Below are 17,406 nucleotides of genomic sequence, written 5' to 3'. Positions count from 1 at the left end.
TGGGCGGGGAGTGGCGGCGGATCAGGGGAGAGGACCTAGCTTGTGGTGAGGGGCTGGCCCTCCCCACCGAGGGCACCAAAGGCTTCTGGGGGCGGGGGTCATGATTGATTTTGCCCCGAGGACGGATCACCCAGGGTGCAGAGTGGGGAAAGCATTTCAGGAAAGCAACACCGGAAGGGGGGCACTCAGGGAGAGGGTGACTCCACAGCTGTCTTGGTGAGTCATGATGGTGGTGTGGGACAAAGTGGTGGCTGGGGAAATGGAGAGAAATGGCTGGTAAACAAAGGAACTTTGAGCAAGACTGGAACGCAGTGTTGGATGTGGAAGAGGGTTGCTTCCTGAGCCCAGCCCAGGGGAATAGGCTTTGTGATCTAACAGCTGCTCGGCCCCACGTAGGGCCTCTGGGGAGCCAGTCAGCCTCTCTGGTCTTCACTCACTCAGTGGGGAGGTTACTGGTTTGGCCTTGCAGGCTTGGGGTGCCCACTCAGCCCCAGGCTGGAGGGTGTGATGTGCCTGCTTCTGGCTGGCGTCTGGCCCTCCCAGCTTCTCCACCTGTCCTGGGCCTCGTTAACACCAGCCAGGGATCACCCCCCCCCCAATTCCCCCCGCTCCAGCGAACCCGGCTCCTGGTGCTGCGGGTGTGACATCCTGCCCTCCGGTCTTTGCAGGAGTCTGAGGGGTTCGCAGGTGCCAACCCGGCACGCAAGCCCAGCGTGAGCACCCTCAAGGATGTGGATGAGAGGAGGAAGGTGAAGCCTCAGCTTGCCATGACGGGGTCTGGAGCCCCGAGGTGGGTGGCTGCCCTGAAAAGGCCTTGCCTTCAGCAAGTCCCCTTCTCTGCCCAGTGACCTCAGCTGCCTCTCTCCCTGGACACTGGTGCTTCTAGCTGGCCCCTCTCCTTAGGGCAGAAACAATCAAATCCGTGATCACTCCCTTTCCAGACAGCTTCAAAAACTCCCCACTGCCTATGTAACAAAGCCCAACACCTGAGCCTCACAGTCAAAGCTCTGGTTTGAGCTCATACACTCTGCAGCCTTGCACTGTAGGCCACTGAGTCTATGCCCTTTCTGCCTTTCTGTCTGCATGTGTCCCAACAGTCCTGCCAGGCACCGTTGCTCCTGCGTGGTATGTCCTGGTCACACTGTGAACCCCTGTCCATCCTTCAGCTTGGTTGCTGCCTCCTCCAGGAAGTCTTCCCTGATTCCATCTGCCAGGACTCCTCCCTCCCTCCCCACTTTGTTGATGCTTTAAACAGCACCTCAAACAAATGTTGTTCAACTTTTCTCTCCCGTGAGTGTTATGGATGCTTGGAGGCCAAAGCTAATCACTGTTTTAATAATATTAAAATAATCCCAGTACTAATTCATGATAATGACTTACTGAGTGTTTATCATGCACCAGGCACTGGTCTAAGCCCTTGGCCTACGTGATCTCCACCCATCCTTTTGAAACCCCAGGAGGTCTGTGTCAGTATCATCCATTTTTACAGATGAGCTTGTCCAGACCTCCAGAGTGTGAGCACTGGATCTGAGTCTCAGGGACAGTAACGGCCAAGTGCGAGGTAAACTCAAGCTCTCTGAACCCCTGGCCTGTCTGCTCCCTTCCTGGGGGGAGGTCCAGAAGTTACAGTCTTCCCTAAAGGTCCTCTAGATGGGGATGGGGAATCCTGGGCCTGGCTCAGGAGAGGAGCAAATGAGAAGCCCGAAGGAACCTCTAGAGACCCCTACTTATTTTGAAGGTGGGGTCTGAAGCCCAGAAAAGGAACACCGAAGGCTTGGGTGTGTGACCTAGATAGGCAGGCTTGGGCCAGTCAAAGCCCCCGGCCATGGAGCCTGGCAGGGCTAGGCAGGCAGAGCTGCCTCTGAAAACTGGCCTCCCCCTACCTCCCCCATCTAACAGGTGTCCCTGTCCAGCTGGGGGATTGACACAGTGGTGAGCTCCTGCCACTTTGCTCCCAACCTGGCAGGTCCTGTGGGCAAGAAAGGAAGCCTCTGCAGGACCCCAGTTGTGTCTGGGGCTGTGGGCTGCACACACAGGGTACCAGGTCCTCCTTAGAACCCTGCCTCCCCCCGAGGAACTAGCCTGAAACCAGAGCTGCAAAACAGCTCCTGGCAAGACCTCCTTTTTAGGGTTGAGAGTGCTGGGTGCTGTTCTAATTTATGAGGCCACCTGATCTGGCCTGATTCCTTAGGAGCAAGTGCTGCTCTGGCCAAGCTCGGCCACATGCTCTTTACCTTCCACTGGCCAGTCCAACAGTGCTCATCCCTTGAGGCTGGGGGTGGGGAGCTCAGCCCAGTGACAGGCCGATCTACATGCATCATTGGCCACATCCATCCATTCATTTACTCAGTGAAGGAGGCCTTCATTGATGTGAGGGCTGGAGGTACAGGGGAGTAAGGAAGGCAGCAGGTGTGAAGGGGACATGCCCCAAACATAAGTCCTTAGAAGGCAGCCTGGCAGAGTAGTCTGGGGCTGGGGTGAGGCAGTGCCATCATTTACCTGCTGTGCCAACTTGGACAAATGTTCCTTATCTCAGTTTCCCCAACGAAGTGGGCCAGCAACCGTAGCTAACTCCTAAAATTGTTGTGAGGTTTAAACACATGTAAATTATTAAATACATGTGAGATGAGTATGGAAGGTGTTAGGAAGGCAGTCTGATACAGAATATGTGTTCAATAAATGTTATCCAGTAATATTAAGTTAATAAGATCTGCAGGAGGAAAAATGGCATGGAGGCAGAGAATGCTTGGGGCTTGAGATAGTGTGTCATGAAATGAGGGTAATGAAGAATGCTTCTCAGAGGAGGTGATGTGTGAGCTAAGCCTTGATGGATGAAGTGTCAGGCTTGCAGAGGTTTGGGGAATAGTACTCCAGACAGAGGGAACAGCACGTACAAAGGTCCTGTGAAACAAATGAGCTTAGTGTGGTCAAGAGCTAATAGCATCCACAAAATTAACGTGGCCAGAGTAGAATGTGTGTAGGGTAGTTGGCGGGAGATGGGATCTGTGAGGCAGGGCCTGGCACTCTCAGGGATGGGGACACCATGGCACCCCAGTTCTCTAATGCTTCTAACTGGATCACAGATCCCCCCACCCTTGGCCTTTGTCCTAAGGATAATTTCTAAAACACTCACACCAACCAAGGAACAAGAAGGAAGTCTAAGAAGGGACAAGAGAGTGAGATAGTGAATTTTGATTCTCCAGGCTCTTCCCCAAGGTGGGATACATCTCTGTACCCCTCCTTGTTTTCCCAGCATTTTACTGTGCTCGCTTCTCTTGCCCTAGTACCCTTGGCCAGCTTCTGCCTTGGGGTATCCCATGGGAGGGGGCGGGGGAATCACTCCCACCCCCCATCTCATCCTGATGTCAGCTATAATTAGGAGAATGCTCCGCAGAGGCAAAAGACCATTGTTAAGGTCATCTGCGTCCTAAAGCTTCTGCAGGCTTTAGGAAACAGATCCTGACCTTTCTGCACCAGAGAGAAGGGTACGCCTCTGACTCCCCTGGACAGATGCATAGACCAAGGGAGGGAGAGGAGAAGCTGTCTACACAGCCTGGTTTGTGGGTCAGTGGGACAATCAGGCACAGTGTGATCACCCCCGTTACCCGACTCCAAGGCTGCCCTTTCTCTGATCCTTCCCGGCTCTGGGGGGAAACCAGAGGTGAGCGGGGAGGCTGAAATCAACATGGGGAAGCCACTCTCTCTCTGCTCTCTCCAGCTGCAAGCCTGAAGCAGAGGGGAACCCGGGCCAGCCCCAGTGAAGAAGCATCTGGCAGGTAAAGGGACTGTCGGGGGAGATGGTGTGGGCAAGGCATACACATGCCAGATCTAAGAGAAGATGCTTGGGATGGAGAGAAGGAAACAGCAAGTACCTTTAACAACTGCAAAGTAAATCTCTAGGAAAAAAAGCGACTTCCTTTTTCTGTGCATTTATTTACTTATAGATCACTGGAAACCAGCACGCAGAAAGTTCCAGGGTCAGGACATCTACCCCCAGGGGCCAGTGTGGCTGGGAGAGGGTGGGTCAACCACAGGGTCTGCTGAGGACCCCCCCCCCCCCCGTGTGGCCTCCTCACCCACAGCTGTGGCTCCCACTGTGTATCTGTAGGAAAGGGGGGGCCATGCATACATCTCAGGAAAAGAGGCCCGAGCCCCTGGGAAGAGGAGGTGGGTGTTGAGACCTGTTCACTCACTTTTGTCACAAGGGAAGTGAGGGGTCCAAACACACTCCCTTACTAGCTGGGCCCAGGGTCCACAAAGCCTTGTCCCTTGATGTCTCCTTGGAGACCCTGGGCAGAAGGGAAGACTCATGTTGGATCTAGAGTCAGAACCTATATCTGGGTCCAGAAGGACTCTGTAGGAAGTGCAGGGTCGAAAGGGGGTGGGTGAAGGGTCTTGAGGCATTGGAGGGAGGAAGAAACACTGGCCGAGAGGGTCACCCAGTTCAACTTGCTAGTTTTAAAGTCACACACAATGCAGTGGAGGTTAAGAGTACAGGTTCTGAGTCAGACAGACCCGGACCCAAATCCTGTCTGACATCAGGCGACTGGCCTCACGTCTCTGAGCCTTGCTTCCTCATCTAGAAAGTGAGATGATCTCAGCCTGATCTCCAAGATCCGTGGTGAGGAAGAGACAAGAGAATGCATTTGGTTTCCAAGTGCTCACTAATATCCCTGCTATTATTAAAACGGACCCTAGCCCTTACTGCCACGGATACTAGGAGTGGCAGGAGGAGTAACAGCCCGTCTCCTTCGTTCTGAAAGAGGCTTCCTTCCACTCGACCAGTGGTTCTCAGCTGGAGGTGTTTTTGTCCTCCTGCTAGGGGGTTGCTGCCATTATCTGGAGACATTTTGGGTCATCACAGCGACAGAGGACTTACTATAGGCGTCTAGAGTTTAGAAGTCAGGGATGTTGCTGAACATTGCACAGGACAGCCTCCCCATAACAAACGATTATCCGGCTCCAAATGCACTAGTGTTGAGGGTTGGAACCCTGGCCTGGGCTGTTCAGGACAGTGGCAACCAGGCACCTGTGTCTACTGAGAGCCCAAGATTCAGCGTGTCTGTACCAAGACGAGCCCTAAGTATAGAACACACATTGGGGGCACCTGGGTGGCTCAGTGGGTTAAAGCCTCTGCCTTTGGCTCAGGTCATGATCCCAGGGTTCTGGGATCGAGCCCCGCATCGGGCTCTCTGCTCCGCGGGGCTCTGCTTCCTCCTCTCTCTGCCTGCCTCTCTGCCTACTTGTGATCTCTGTCTGTCAAATCAATCAATCAATCAATCAATCAATCTTAAAAAAAAAGTAAAACGCATGTTGAATTTCAAAGACTTAGTATGAAAAAGACAATGTAAACTATCTCCTTAATCATTTTAAACTGATTAGATGTTGGAGTGCTAGTATTTTGGATCTCTTGGGTTAAATAAAATACACTATGAAAATTAATTTCACCTCTTTATTGGAATCCTAAAAATTGTGGGTGATAGGAAATTAACGTACACCTGCGGCTCTCTTTGTAGCGGCATGCTATTTCTGCTGGACCGTGCTGGTCTAGACCAAGCTTCTACTCTTGGTGGGTGGTAGGGTCTTAAGTGAAGGGCAGCTGGGGGACGGGGGTCATCGTGGCAGTGGGGGCTTTCTTGGGAAAGGACAAAGGGGATCATCACACCTCTGCCCCCTGCCAGAGGGAGGATGGTGGGTCCACTCCTCCCCCACACACTTCCCTACTGGGGCTGGGCCTCTCTCTGCCAGGACAGGGGAGGGCAGGAGGCCTAAGGATGAACCCCCCTCCCTTCTCCCCATCCCCCAACCAGAGGCACAATGCCAGCCTTTCAGGCTGCAGCAAAAGTGCTCCAGTGAACAAACAGGCGGGTATAGGGACAGCTGAGGCTTAGAGACCTGAGTGCCTTGGCTCCCCGCCCGTTCCCTGGCAGTGCCTGGTTTAGGATTGGGGGTGGGGAACAGAGGGGAGCCCTTCCAGGCCACTGAGACCTGGACCACAGTCCTCTGCTGTATTTTGACCCTCAGAAACCACCTTGAAGTTTCCATGTGCACAATTGAGGCCAGGGGCCGATGAGCAGAGAGGGTGCCTTGTCTGCATGGTGACGGGACCCTTTGTCCTCACAGGAGGAGGCTGGGGCCCTAATGGTATCAGCGTGGCCAGAGCCTGATGAAGGGGTGGCAGGAGACTGGCTGGGCAGGGCTGCCAGGGCCACCGGAGGTGACCGAGGATGGGGTGGGGAGGAGGCGTGGGGAGAGGCAGGGATGGGATTTGGTGAAGGTCCTGGGGAGGCGGGTACTCCGGATGGCAGAATGATTTGGGGGCAATGAGACACATCAGCAGCTCCAGCTTAGCTCAAGGAACAGAGAGGTTAGGGGACCTGTCCAAGGTTATCCTGTCAGTGCTGGCCCATCCCACTCTAGCCATGCTTGCAGGAGAGGGCTGCTCACGGAATGATCCTGCCAGGGTCCCCCTTCACCCCTTTGCACACACCAGCCACAACTTCACAAGGGTGACCCACAGAATACAGGAGGGGGACCATGGGGTCCCCCTGTTTCCTGGGGGCTAGGGGCAGTGGGGAGGGTCATGACCTCAATTTCCCCACCCTATCTCCTGCTATTTCAGAAACCCTGTATCCCACCAAAATCTATGGGCCAGAGAAGAGGGGGAGGGAACAGGGTGCAGTCAGGGACGCTCTTCTTCTGAAGACCCTTCCTCTGCACCCTGCAGCCTGGCGGAACCAAGTCTCCCCAACTCCAGGGTGAAGTCAGGGGAAGCCATTCAGGGACATGGAGCTCACAGCCAGTGCCTGGGGACAGGCAACCACCAGCAGCCCCCACAGGGCGAAATTGGAGCCTGAGTAACCCCCAGGGCCAGATTCCGCCCCAGGGCAGCTCCCCTCTGGCCTGGCCCTGGCCGCACCCCCCTCCCCCCAGCAGATCCTGGAAGAAGCTCAGCTGCTTTGAGGTGGGTGATGAGTCAGAAGGGTCTGAGAGGAAGGGGAGAGCCTAGGGGGGAGAAGGGAGGTGTTAAGGGGAGAGCAAGGGGAAAGACTAGGGGTCTCCCGGTTTGTTCTGGGTGAGGGGCTGCAGAGGGTCAGACCATGGGAAGACTGGGCTCCAGGGGAGGGGGTCTGGGAAAGGGATGATGAGGGAGCTAGGTCTGTGTTAGGGTGTGTGAGAGGGTGTCAGGATTTCGGGGAGGCTGTCGGTTTGGGGGCAGTCGGTCTTCCGGGTGAGTTTCTAAGGATTTCTGGATACAAGGGCCTCAAGATGAGCAGCAACTCGCGCTGGAGGAAGTCCGTCGCGACCCCACATCCGAGGAGGGGCTCGGGGTTTCTGGGATCGGCGGGGGTAGGGGTGTCTCCGGCGGTCTCGGGGGCCCCACTCACCTGTAGACATCGGTCCAGAGGTAAGTGCCCAGCACGTACACCGCCTCCACGCGGCTCCCGTACTGCAGCCGCACGGTCCGCTCGCGCAGCATCTTCCCGCAGTGCCGGTCCTCGCTCGTCCAGGTCGCGTCGGCCCAGGTCGCGTCGGCCCGGAGCACCTGCCGGAGCACCTGCCGCAGGTGAGCCCACTCCAGCTGCCGGCGGTCGGGCCGCGCGCTCCGCTCTATTTATGGCCGGTGGGCGGGGCGGCCGCTTGGCCTCCGCTTCGCAGCAGAGGGCGGGCCCGTCCGTCAAGCGTGGCCACGCCCCCACCCTCCCCGCAGCTCCCCCCACCTCTGCGCCATCGCCCGCGCACTCGTGTTCCCCATCCCCGGGTCTGTAATCGGGGTGAAGTCGGCGGTTGCCCATTTCCTCCTTTCCACGGCTGGTTTACTGACTCAGTATACTTTCAGTGGGCCCCCAGCTACCGGGCGCCAGGACGCAGGGCCGGGCTCCCCTCCGGGCGCCCCCAGTTTTTCAGGGCAGATAATGCAGCCGCGGAGCTGTTAACAGGGGCGAGGACAGGAAGTGGTGGTAGCCCAGAGGGAGTGGGCGCCCTAACCCGGCTTGGGGTCCTGACCTGAGCCTTCCTAAAGGAGGCGTTTGCAAACTAAGGGGAAGGGAGGAGAGGCAGTGTCCGGAGGAAAGCCAGGAAGCCAGAGAGAAGATGACATCCCCATCCACCCCCTATGATGAGGGAGAACGGGGAGCAGTTGGCAGGGGAACCCAGCAGCCTACAAGGGTCAGAACGCCAAGCCAAGGCATCGCTGGCTGGATGTGCAGTGGGAGCCTCGGGTGACTTCTTCAGCGAGGAGGGGTCAGAGTGGACGCAGGTTACAAGAAGGAGGGAGTAGGCTGGAGGGGGTTCATGTTTGAGAAGAGGGTAGGGTTGCTGGGGGAATGGAGCCCTGGGATGGGGTGCCCCTGAATGAGCGGGTGGGGGCTTACCAGTGCCCAGAGCTGAGGCACACCCAGCCTCTGACCCCAGCAGCCTTCTTGAGATGGCCCAAATTAAGAGATGGTGAAGAGCCCAGCTGCTCATGGGCAGCCAGGATCTGGGAGGAATGTGGGTGGACAAAGGGGAAGGTCTGAGTTGGGCTGGGGTGGGGGGCATCTGTCCCAAAAGGCTCACTGAGTCAGAGAGACTCTGGTAACTTCTGATAGGAATGAGACTCAGGAGACGGCAGCTACCCGCCAAAGAGGAGAAAGCTTGTGCACCTGGGAGCTGACTTCGAGGGTCCCTTGAGGGGGGGGCTCTCGTCTGAGCACCCCTCTCCCAGAATTGTTTTTGAGTCCCTACTATGTGGCAGATCCTGGGCATATGCCAGGGGTGCCCCCTTCCTGGGGATTATGAAGCATGACAACCTCATCTCACCCACCCAGAAACTAGGGCCCTGGAGTTGGGGGGAGGAATGCTGCACCCCCACTGGGGCCCTGGCAGGTCACGACCGGAGCAGGATAGTGATAACGTCAGGCAAGGGGTGGTGATTGCCAGGAGAGAAGGAATGACAGCAGGCCCTTAATGCATTCTTCTCCCATGCCAGGTGCTGTCCCAGCGGCACTTTTCATGTATTTGAATTAGATCATTGTACCCTCCCCATAACCCTGCCACTTTCCAGATGAAGAAAGGGAGCCGCACAAATGGTAAGGAATTTGCCCTCTGTTAGGGCCAATTTAATGTTAAAACCTGTTTAACTATTAGGGCCTGCTTAGCCAGAGCAACTCCATATTGCCTAGGTAGCCATATTGTTTACATCCACGGACTTCATTCTGGGAATAAATGCCCCCGTAGTCCCTGGTATGGTCTGGGTATCAATTCCGGGAGTAAATGCCTTGACAATAGAAGCCACATACCTTGGGTCTGCGGTTATGCCCTATAAAACCAGCCTGTGAGATCGGGAGGGGGTCTCTCTCTTCAGAGGCGGCCCTGGCTGGTCAGTCTGACTTCTAATGTTTGGCATAGACTAAGGCTTTGCATAACTTTCACTTGCCTCAGTCTCGTTCCTTTGATAATGGACCCCAACACCCTCCACCTCCCAGCTCCCAAGAGGGGCAGAGCCAATGTAGGGACTTGTGTGGCCATGGGGGAATGGGTTGGGGGACAGAGCAGGTCACGGCAGAGATGGAATGCTGTCTCTTGATTAGTAGATGAAGAAACCTAAGTTCTAGTTCCTTTGTGGGGACCACATCATGAAGCCCTGGACAATTCACCCTGCCCTTTGGGGACCTCTCGCATAGGTGTGAGGATGGCATTAAAGGAGACAATGTGTGGGAAACACGAACACAGTGCCTGGTACAAAGCAAGCAGTCAAGAGATGAAACTCCTACTCCTTCAAAAATCCAACTTGGACCCAGGGGACCCACATTCGGGTTCCTACCCCTGGCTCAGGGCCTGCAGTTGGGTCACGGCACTGGTCGGTGTGAGGGGAGCCTCCTGGTGCCCAAGGGTTTAAAATAGCTGAAGTGGTCACAGCTGTTGGGGGATTCGGGGCCGGAGGTCTCACGCATAACGGCTGCTCCCACCGCTCCCCTGGGGCCCGGAAGAGCTGCAAAGGCATCTCATTGTGTCTTTTGGGGAATGCCAACAAAGAACAGGCTTAGTGTGGGCAGCTTCCTGGCACTGATCTGCACCCCACACCCGCAATTCCATCTCCTGCCAAGTGTGTGGCTGGAGAGCCTGGGCTGGGAGGGCTCCTCTGAGCCGTTCCGTGCTATGATCCTGTCCCCGGGGGTCTCCCTGTGCCAGGTCATGGGGAGGTGACTCAGACATCACAGGCCTGCTTTGAGACGAGGGACAGATAACCGAGGACATAGTTCATGGAAAAATTCAAGAAGAAAGAAATATACAATGAATACCTGATTAGTATAGAAAAAGAAAAAAAAAGATATGATCACCCAGGACCTCAGGACCAGAGATACCACTGTTAGCTTTTTTTGAGTGTGATCTTATAGGGCCCGCCTGGAGGCAGTCCGGTGCTGCTGTGGGTGATGATGCTGGCTGAGCCCTAAGTCTCTGCCAGGAGCTGCCCTGAGGGCTTTGCACCTCTTAGCTCGTTTAATCCTCCAACAACCCTATGAGGTGGAAGCTATTATTATTCCCAATTTGCACAGGGGAACCAACTGGCCTGGCGGTGAAGAGCGTGCATGGCCTTTGGACTTGGCAAAGCTGGGGTCAAGTCCAGTTCTGCCCCTCACTAGCTAGGGGACTGTTCTGGACCTTAGCTGCTTCTTCCTTATAGGAGATGCTGGTGGTACTCAGTGTTAGGGCCGATTTAATGTTAAAACCTGTTTAACTATTAGGGCCTGCCTTGCCAGAGCAACTCCATATTGCCTAGGTAGCCATATTGTTTACATCCACGGACTTCATTCCGGGAATAAACGCCCCAGTAGTTCCTGGTATGGTCTGGGTATCAATTCCGGGAGTAAACGCCTTGACAATAGAAGCCACATACCTTGGGTCTGCGGTTATGCCCTATAAAACCAGCCTGTGAGATCGGGAGGGGGTCACTCTCTTCGGAGGCGGCCCTGGCGGGTCAGTCTGACTTCTAATGCTTGGTATAGAATAAGGCATTGCATAGCTTTCACTTTGTCTCAGTCTCCATTTCTTTGATAACGGGCCCCAATACTCAGCTGGCAGGGTTGTAAGGAATAACGAGGTGGCACAGACAGTAACATTCTTGGTGCACCAGAGCCTAGCTCCAACTAAGTCTAATAGATGGTAGTTATTTTCTAGATGCATATTTTGGACTGTACATGCTGTTCTATAACAATTTAAAAAACCTCTGCAATTTATCATGAGCATGTATTTCTAGGGTGCTATCATCCTCCCCCTTTATGGTGTCCAGAACTTCAGAGTTTGCCGATGAAAGCAAGGTTCTGATTAGCTAAGGAGACTCAGAGAAGGGGAGAGATTGGAGAGAGGTCACCCAGCCAGACAGCAAATGGAAGAATGCAGAGCAGGGTGTGGGTGGTATTTAGCGAGTGCCACTGTGTGCCAGGCTGTACTGCGCACCAGGTGTTTGAGACGTAAAAACAAGTAGCTGTGGCCATTCTTTTTTTTTTTTTTTAAGACTTTACTTATTTATTTGACAGAGAGAGAGAGAGAGAGAGAGATCACGAATAGGCAGAGAATCAGGCAGAGAGAGAGGGGGAAACAGGCTCCTCGCCAAGCAGAGAGCACGATGCAGGGCTCGATCCCAGGACCCCAGGACCCTGAGATCATGACCCAAGCTGAAGGCGGAGGCTTTAACCCACTGAGCCACCCAGGTGCCCATGCTGTGGCCTTTCTTGAGAAGGGGCGGGCAGGAGCAGAGGATTGCCCTTGATCACTGCTGGGGGAGGGGGAAATTTTCTCTACCCTCTGAGATTCTTTTAGCTGGTTTCAGACTCAAACCAACATGAGAACGATTAACCAGAGAAAAATAAGCAAAGTTTAATAGTATGTGTAAGTTCTGTATACATGGGGGAGGTTCAAGGAAACTGAGTACTCCTGAAGTAGCTCCATCTCCAGCTAAAGATGAAAGAAGATGTTGGGGTAGGGAGTCAGTTATGGGATGTGACCAGGAAAAGCACAGTCAACAAGAGGTCAGGTTTTTAAGCAGATTTAAGTCCATGTCTTCTCATTGATAGACTTTCTAGAGACTTAGGGTCATCCTAAATACCTCTTTCTGGTACAGAGAGGGAGACACCCTACAAATGGAACTTTCCCTTATACATATTAAATATCTTTGATGAAATGGTAACTTCTATTGATTCTTTAGAACTTCTCTCTCTCTCTCTTTTTTTTTTGCAGATTTGCACATTCTAAAAAAAAAAAAAAACACAGTTTAGGGGTGCCTGGGTAGCTCAGTGGGTTAAACCTCTGCCTTTGGCTCAGGTCATGATCTTGGGGTCCTGGAATTGAACGCCACATCGGGCTCTCTGCTCAGCGGGGAGTCTGCTTTCCCCTCTCTGGCTGCCTATTTGTAATCTCTTTCTCTGTCAAATAAATGAATAAAATCTTTAAAAAAATAACCAGTTTAAAATAACAAGCATGCCAAAATGGCATATTTTGGGGTGACAAAGTTTGCTCCCCTACATCACCACTAGGCCCCCTAAAGCCACCCAAGTAGGTTAGATCTGAGGCCCCTCTATACAGAAGTTTTGGAAGAGCCACTGAGCTAGGGCCTTGGGGACCCATAGGAAGGGTGCAGGGCTGCCTTGTAGATGAGGGGAGGGAGATATCCCAGGCGAGACTTAGAGGGTGGGCTGCAGGGGAGGAGGGGGTGAGAAGAGTGCTCCAGACAGAAGCAAGCACACACACAAGGGTCTAGTGAGTTCTATCTGGCCAAGGTTTGGGTAGGGCAGGGGCTGGCCTGGCCGTGACCAGGTCACACAGTGCCTTGTAAGTCATCGGAAGGATGTTTTTCTTTATCTTAAGGTCACAGGAAAGCCTTGCAAGGACCTTGAAACATGGCAAATGACATGATAGGTGCTTTAGGAAAATCACGCTGGATACCACGTGAGCTGAATTTGACAGACATTCTGATAGGAGGCCAGAGTGGGGAGGTGATGGGCCATCCATCTCCAAGGTAGCTCCTCTGTGCCCAGTGGATCTCTCCCCACCCTATCCTCAAGAGCAGCTCCCCACACCCTGGGTCTTTCCTTGTTCCCTCGCATCCCTTTTTCCCTGGCAAAGCCCATCCTATGATTCTACTTTCTTGGAAGGGGTCTCTGGCCAGTCAGTGAAGGAGGGGCTCTGGGATGGGGCATCACTTCCACTTCTGCCTCAACCCTCAGTCCTGTAAACCATTCCACTTAGGAAAAGGGAAGGGCTGGGAAGTTACATTGTTACATTTATACAGTGGTTTGAACAAAGTAGTTATTCTACCATTTATACCATAGGTATTCAGAGTGAGGGAAGTGTGACTTGCTCCACACTTGAAAGCTTTCCAGGGCTACTATCACCTATGGAAATGTGTGTCTATGTACAGACAGAGAGACAGAGAGGGAGAGATTGATTGATTTTTAGAGGGGGAGGGGCAGAGGGAGAGGGAGAGAGAGAATCTTAAGCAGACTCCCCGCTGAGCTCAGAGCCTGATGCGGGGCTTGATCTCATGACCCTGAGATCCTGACCTAAGTCAAAATCAAGAGTCAGATGTTTAACCAACTGAGCCACTCAGGACCCCCGAGAGACACTTATTTTAAGGATTTGCTTCAGGCTAATTATTGGGGCTGACAATTCTGAAATTTGTAGAGCAGGACCACAGGCTAGCTGGAAATTCAGGAAGAGTTGATGTTGCTGTCTTGAGTCTGAAGTCTGCAGGATGGAAACCCAGGCAGAATTTCTATGTTACAATCTTGAAGCAGATTGACTTCTCCCAAGAAACCTCAGTCTTAAAGTCTTCAGCTGATTGAATGAGGCCCACCTGCAGTGCGGAGGTGATCTGCTTTTCTCAAAGACTGTTGATTGAGTCCTCCCTCTGGCAGCACATATATCAAAGATGGTTGATTGAAATTTTAATCACATCTAAAAAGAATACCTTCACAGCAACATCCAGTCTGGTGTTTGACTAAACAACTGGGTGCCACAGCCTAGCCAAATGGACACATGAAATTAACCATCACAGTGCCAAAAAGCAGGCTAAGGCTTTGGTACATTAGCTCACCCTCTATGGGGCATTGATTTCCTACCAGTCGTTCTTGCTACAACCTCAGAGGTAAGTATTTTCTTACCTTCGTTGTACATTTCAAAGGGTGAAACGACTTGCACAGCATCCTATCCCCAGTCGTTTAGATTCAAATGCAGATCAGCAGGACAGAATTCGGATGGGTCCCACCACACCCTGGAAACAAAGCTGCAAAGGTAAATCCTAAAGAAGTTGTATGTAAAGGACCAGATCTCTGACAAGCCACCGAGGGACCAGAGTAAACGGACTCAGTCTATTTGTGGTGCCGTCCAATGTGGCAGGCAGCCTCTGGCTGGATTGAGACGTATAGTGAGTGTAAGATACACACAGGTTTTGGAGACTTTGTATGAAAAAAAAATGATTTAAACAATTGATTACATGTGCAAATGATATTTGTATTTATTGGATTAAATAAAATATATTACTAAAATGATTCGCACCTCTTTGTTTTGATTTTAAAAAATGTAACTTTGGGAAAGTTTTACTTTGCCTATGAGACGTCCATTTGTGGCTTGCATATTTCCGTTGGAAGGGCTGGTCTAGCCTCTTCTAAACAATTAGGCAGGGACTGTGGCCCCCTTGCTCGTAATTTTCTCTTCTGGGTTGTGCCTTCATGCCTAAACATAGTAAATATTTGGTGAAGACGGTGGGATGCCCTGGAGTTCCCAGAGGGCATCAATGGGCTCCTTGGCAAGAGATAAAGGAAAAGGTGGAGGAGGAGGAAGTGATGACCACGAGGTGGCGCCAGATCCCCATTTTAGGAGCAGGGAGGAGCGACGTTTTTCTCAGAGGGGAGGCATGGTACCAGCGAGGGTTACGCTGTCAGATGAAGGAAGGTGCTTTTTTTCTGTCTTAGCGCCTTCCTTTAGCTTTTGGTACCTTCTTCCCACTGGATGGCTGGAGTTAGGGCTTAGGGACTCCATTTGTGTGGGTCAGTGACAAGGGACCCTCTCCCTAGACACAGGGGCAACTGCAGCCCTGAGAAGGGGGAGTGAAGTCCAGAGAGGGACAGCGACCTGCCCAAGGTCACACAGTCTGCTAGGTGCTCTGAGCCTCAACATTTTCGCCTGTCCTGTTGTCTTACTGCCTTGGTCCTATGAGCCTGGGCTGTTGATTCAGTCTAATAAACACTTAATAAATCATTCTTGAGTATGCATCGTCACTGGGCTGGGCAGGAGGAGGGGCATGAGTCCATAGACACAGTCCATCCTTATAAGCAATCTAGCAGGGGTGACAGAGGTTCCCTGCCCCCCCCCCCCCCAGCCCTTTCTATAAGAACACTTCTCAGGCATTCACAACTACGTGGAGGCAGGTGCTGTCATTATACCTGCCATATCCCACACGTGGCTAAATTCTCCATCTCTAGAATCCATCCACCTGGATTTAAATCCCAGCCCTGCCACTTGTTAGCTGAGGAGACCTTGGACAAATCGTTTTACACAAGTCTTGGTTTTCTCAACTGTGAAATCAGGGTCACCACGGCACCCACTTCCCAGGTTGTTGTGACCTGGAAACGAGAGGATACATAAAAAGGACCAGGCACGTCGAAAGTGCTTGATCCATCTTGCTTGTGGTTTTAGTGGGCATAATGCAAGGCCCCTGCTGCCCGGTGCTCCAGCAAAGCCATCCGCTGAGTACCGTGGAGGGAGTGCACAGGCCTGGGGTGGGTTCCTTGGAAGCAGATACTGCCATAGAAATTCAGGGCAAGTTGTTTATTTGACGGGCTGTCCCAGGAAGCACCAGTAGGGGAGTGAGGAATTGAAGCAGGAAAGATTAGGGAGTCAATAGGGAAAGGGGTGCCAAATTTACTGGTGTAGGCAACTGCAGTTTTGGGGGGTGGGAGGTGGGGGGAGTTTCTGGGGGAGAGCGTGGAGCATGAACTCAGAGTTGTCCCCGAGAGGAGTGATGTAGCTGGGGTGTTTGACGGTGGAGGACTGCACCTGGAATGGGGGTGGGATGATTCCTGAGCATCCCTGGCCTGTGGTCTGTGGTAGAGAGAGCCTTCTGCCAGGTGAAGGGATACAGGTGCTCTTGGGAGGTAGGCTGGGACACACAGCCACTGCTTCACAGAAGAGGGAAATTTAAATCAAGCTAAGGAAAGAGGGGAAGGCCTTCGGGAAGAGGTGGCTCTGGATTTCACCTCTGAGGGATGGGCAAAAGTTTGACGAGGGCATTGCTGGCGGGAGATAGGGCACAGCCAAGGAAGGTAGGTGTAGATGCTCAGTGAGTGAGGGTACACGGTGGGGAGATGTTTGGGGGGCAGAGCCAAGAAAAGCCTGAGGCCAGGCCATGGAGCCTTTGAGTGCCAGGCCAGAGAGCCTTCTGGCTGGATTCCTTGGGCACTAGGGAGCCATGGAAGGTAGGATCTCTGGCTTTTGGTGAGAGTGGGCAGGAGGGACTCCTAAGAGCAGATGGGAGGCTGTGCTAGGGCTCCGCTGGGACAGTGGGACTGAGCTTAGAGAGAGGCGTACTGGGGGTTAAAGAACTTTCTGGAGACAGGTCCTAGAAATCTTAGAGCCTGGAGCCCTTTCTGTTCCTCCAGGGGCAGAAACCTTAGGTGAGCTCCTTTCTGTGTGCCAGAGCTCCGTTGTGCCATACGCCCACCTTCCAGCAGGAGGCGTCACTGGTACAGAAACTCTCCGCCTCTTAGCGCTCATAAACGGAAGAAAGAAGGGCCCCCTCCTCTCTGCTCTGAGTGAGTGAATTCCATGGGTTCCACTCTTTAGGGGAGGGCTTGAGACCTAACAACACACAGCCAGCAGCCTGGATTTAAACCCACGCGCCACCTTTATCTCTTTACCTTTCTACTCTCCCATTCGTGAAATGTACGCAATGAAAGTGTCTTCTCCAGATGATTGTTACAAGGATGAAATGAAATAAAGCATATTAAAGCCCTTGGCACATAGTGCTCAGAAATTGGTGGGTAAGTTTTGGAAACAGCCACTAGCCATGAGGGCTGAAGTCAAGTGACAGGAGCAGTCCAGAGACCAGGACCTTGTCCCCAGATGATAGTTCCCCTGTGCGGTTGGCGGACACAAAATCACCAGGGAAGGGGGAGTGGGTGACCCGATTGTCATTTCCACAGCTAATGCTACCTGAGTGTCACTGTGAGTTCTTGGTACCCTTGAGGTGGCTTTTCTGCCTAGAGAAGATCATTAGGTCTCCTTTGGTTTTCCAAAATTAACAATTTCTTACAGTTTTAAATTCAATAACTGCATTTCAGTGTTTGAGTTCAGAATAAAAATCCCTCACGAATAGTGCAACTTTAAAAATAAGTTTTTAAGACGATCATTTAAAAGTGATGAATGTTT

The 17,406-nt window shown here is 52.8% G+C and overlaps 1 protein-coding gene across 1 annotated transcript in view; it reads right to left on the bottom strand.

Moving 5' to 3' along the window:
- Nucleotides 1-7,616, bottom strand: part of PADI2 (peptidyl arginine deiminase 2) — a 43,790-nt gene extending 36,174 nt beyond the window's left edge. Inside the window, exon 1 of the mRNA XM_047726511.1 lies at nucleotides 7,389-7,616. Coding sequence (XP_047582467.1) covers nucleotides 7,389-7,480 — 92 coding nt within the window. The 5' untranslated portion in view covers nucleotides 7,481-7,616. The remainder of the gene's footprint in view (nucleotides 1-7,388) is intronic.
- Between the last annotated feature and the right edge of the window lie 9,790 nt (nucleotides 7,617-17,406).

The sequence above is a fragment of the Lutra lutra genome, chromosome 4, assembly GCF_902655055.1.
Source record: "Lutra lutra chromosome 4, mLutLut1.2, whole genome shotgun sequence".
NCBI lineage: Eukaryota > Metazoa > Chordata > Mammalia > Carnivora > Mustelidae > Lutra > Lutra lutra.
The sequence above is the reverse complement of the archived record's forward strand: the minus strand, read 5'-3'. Positions and strand labels throughout refer to the sequence as shown.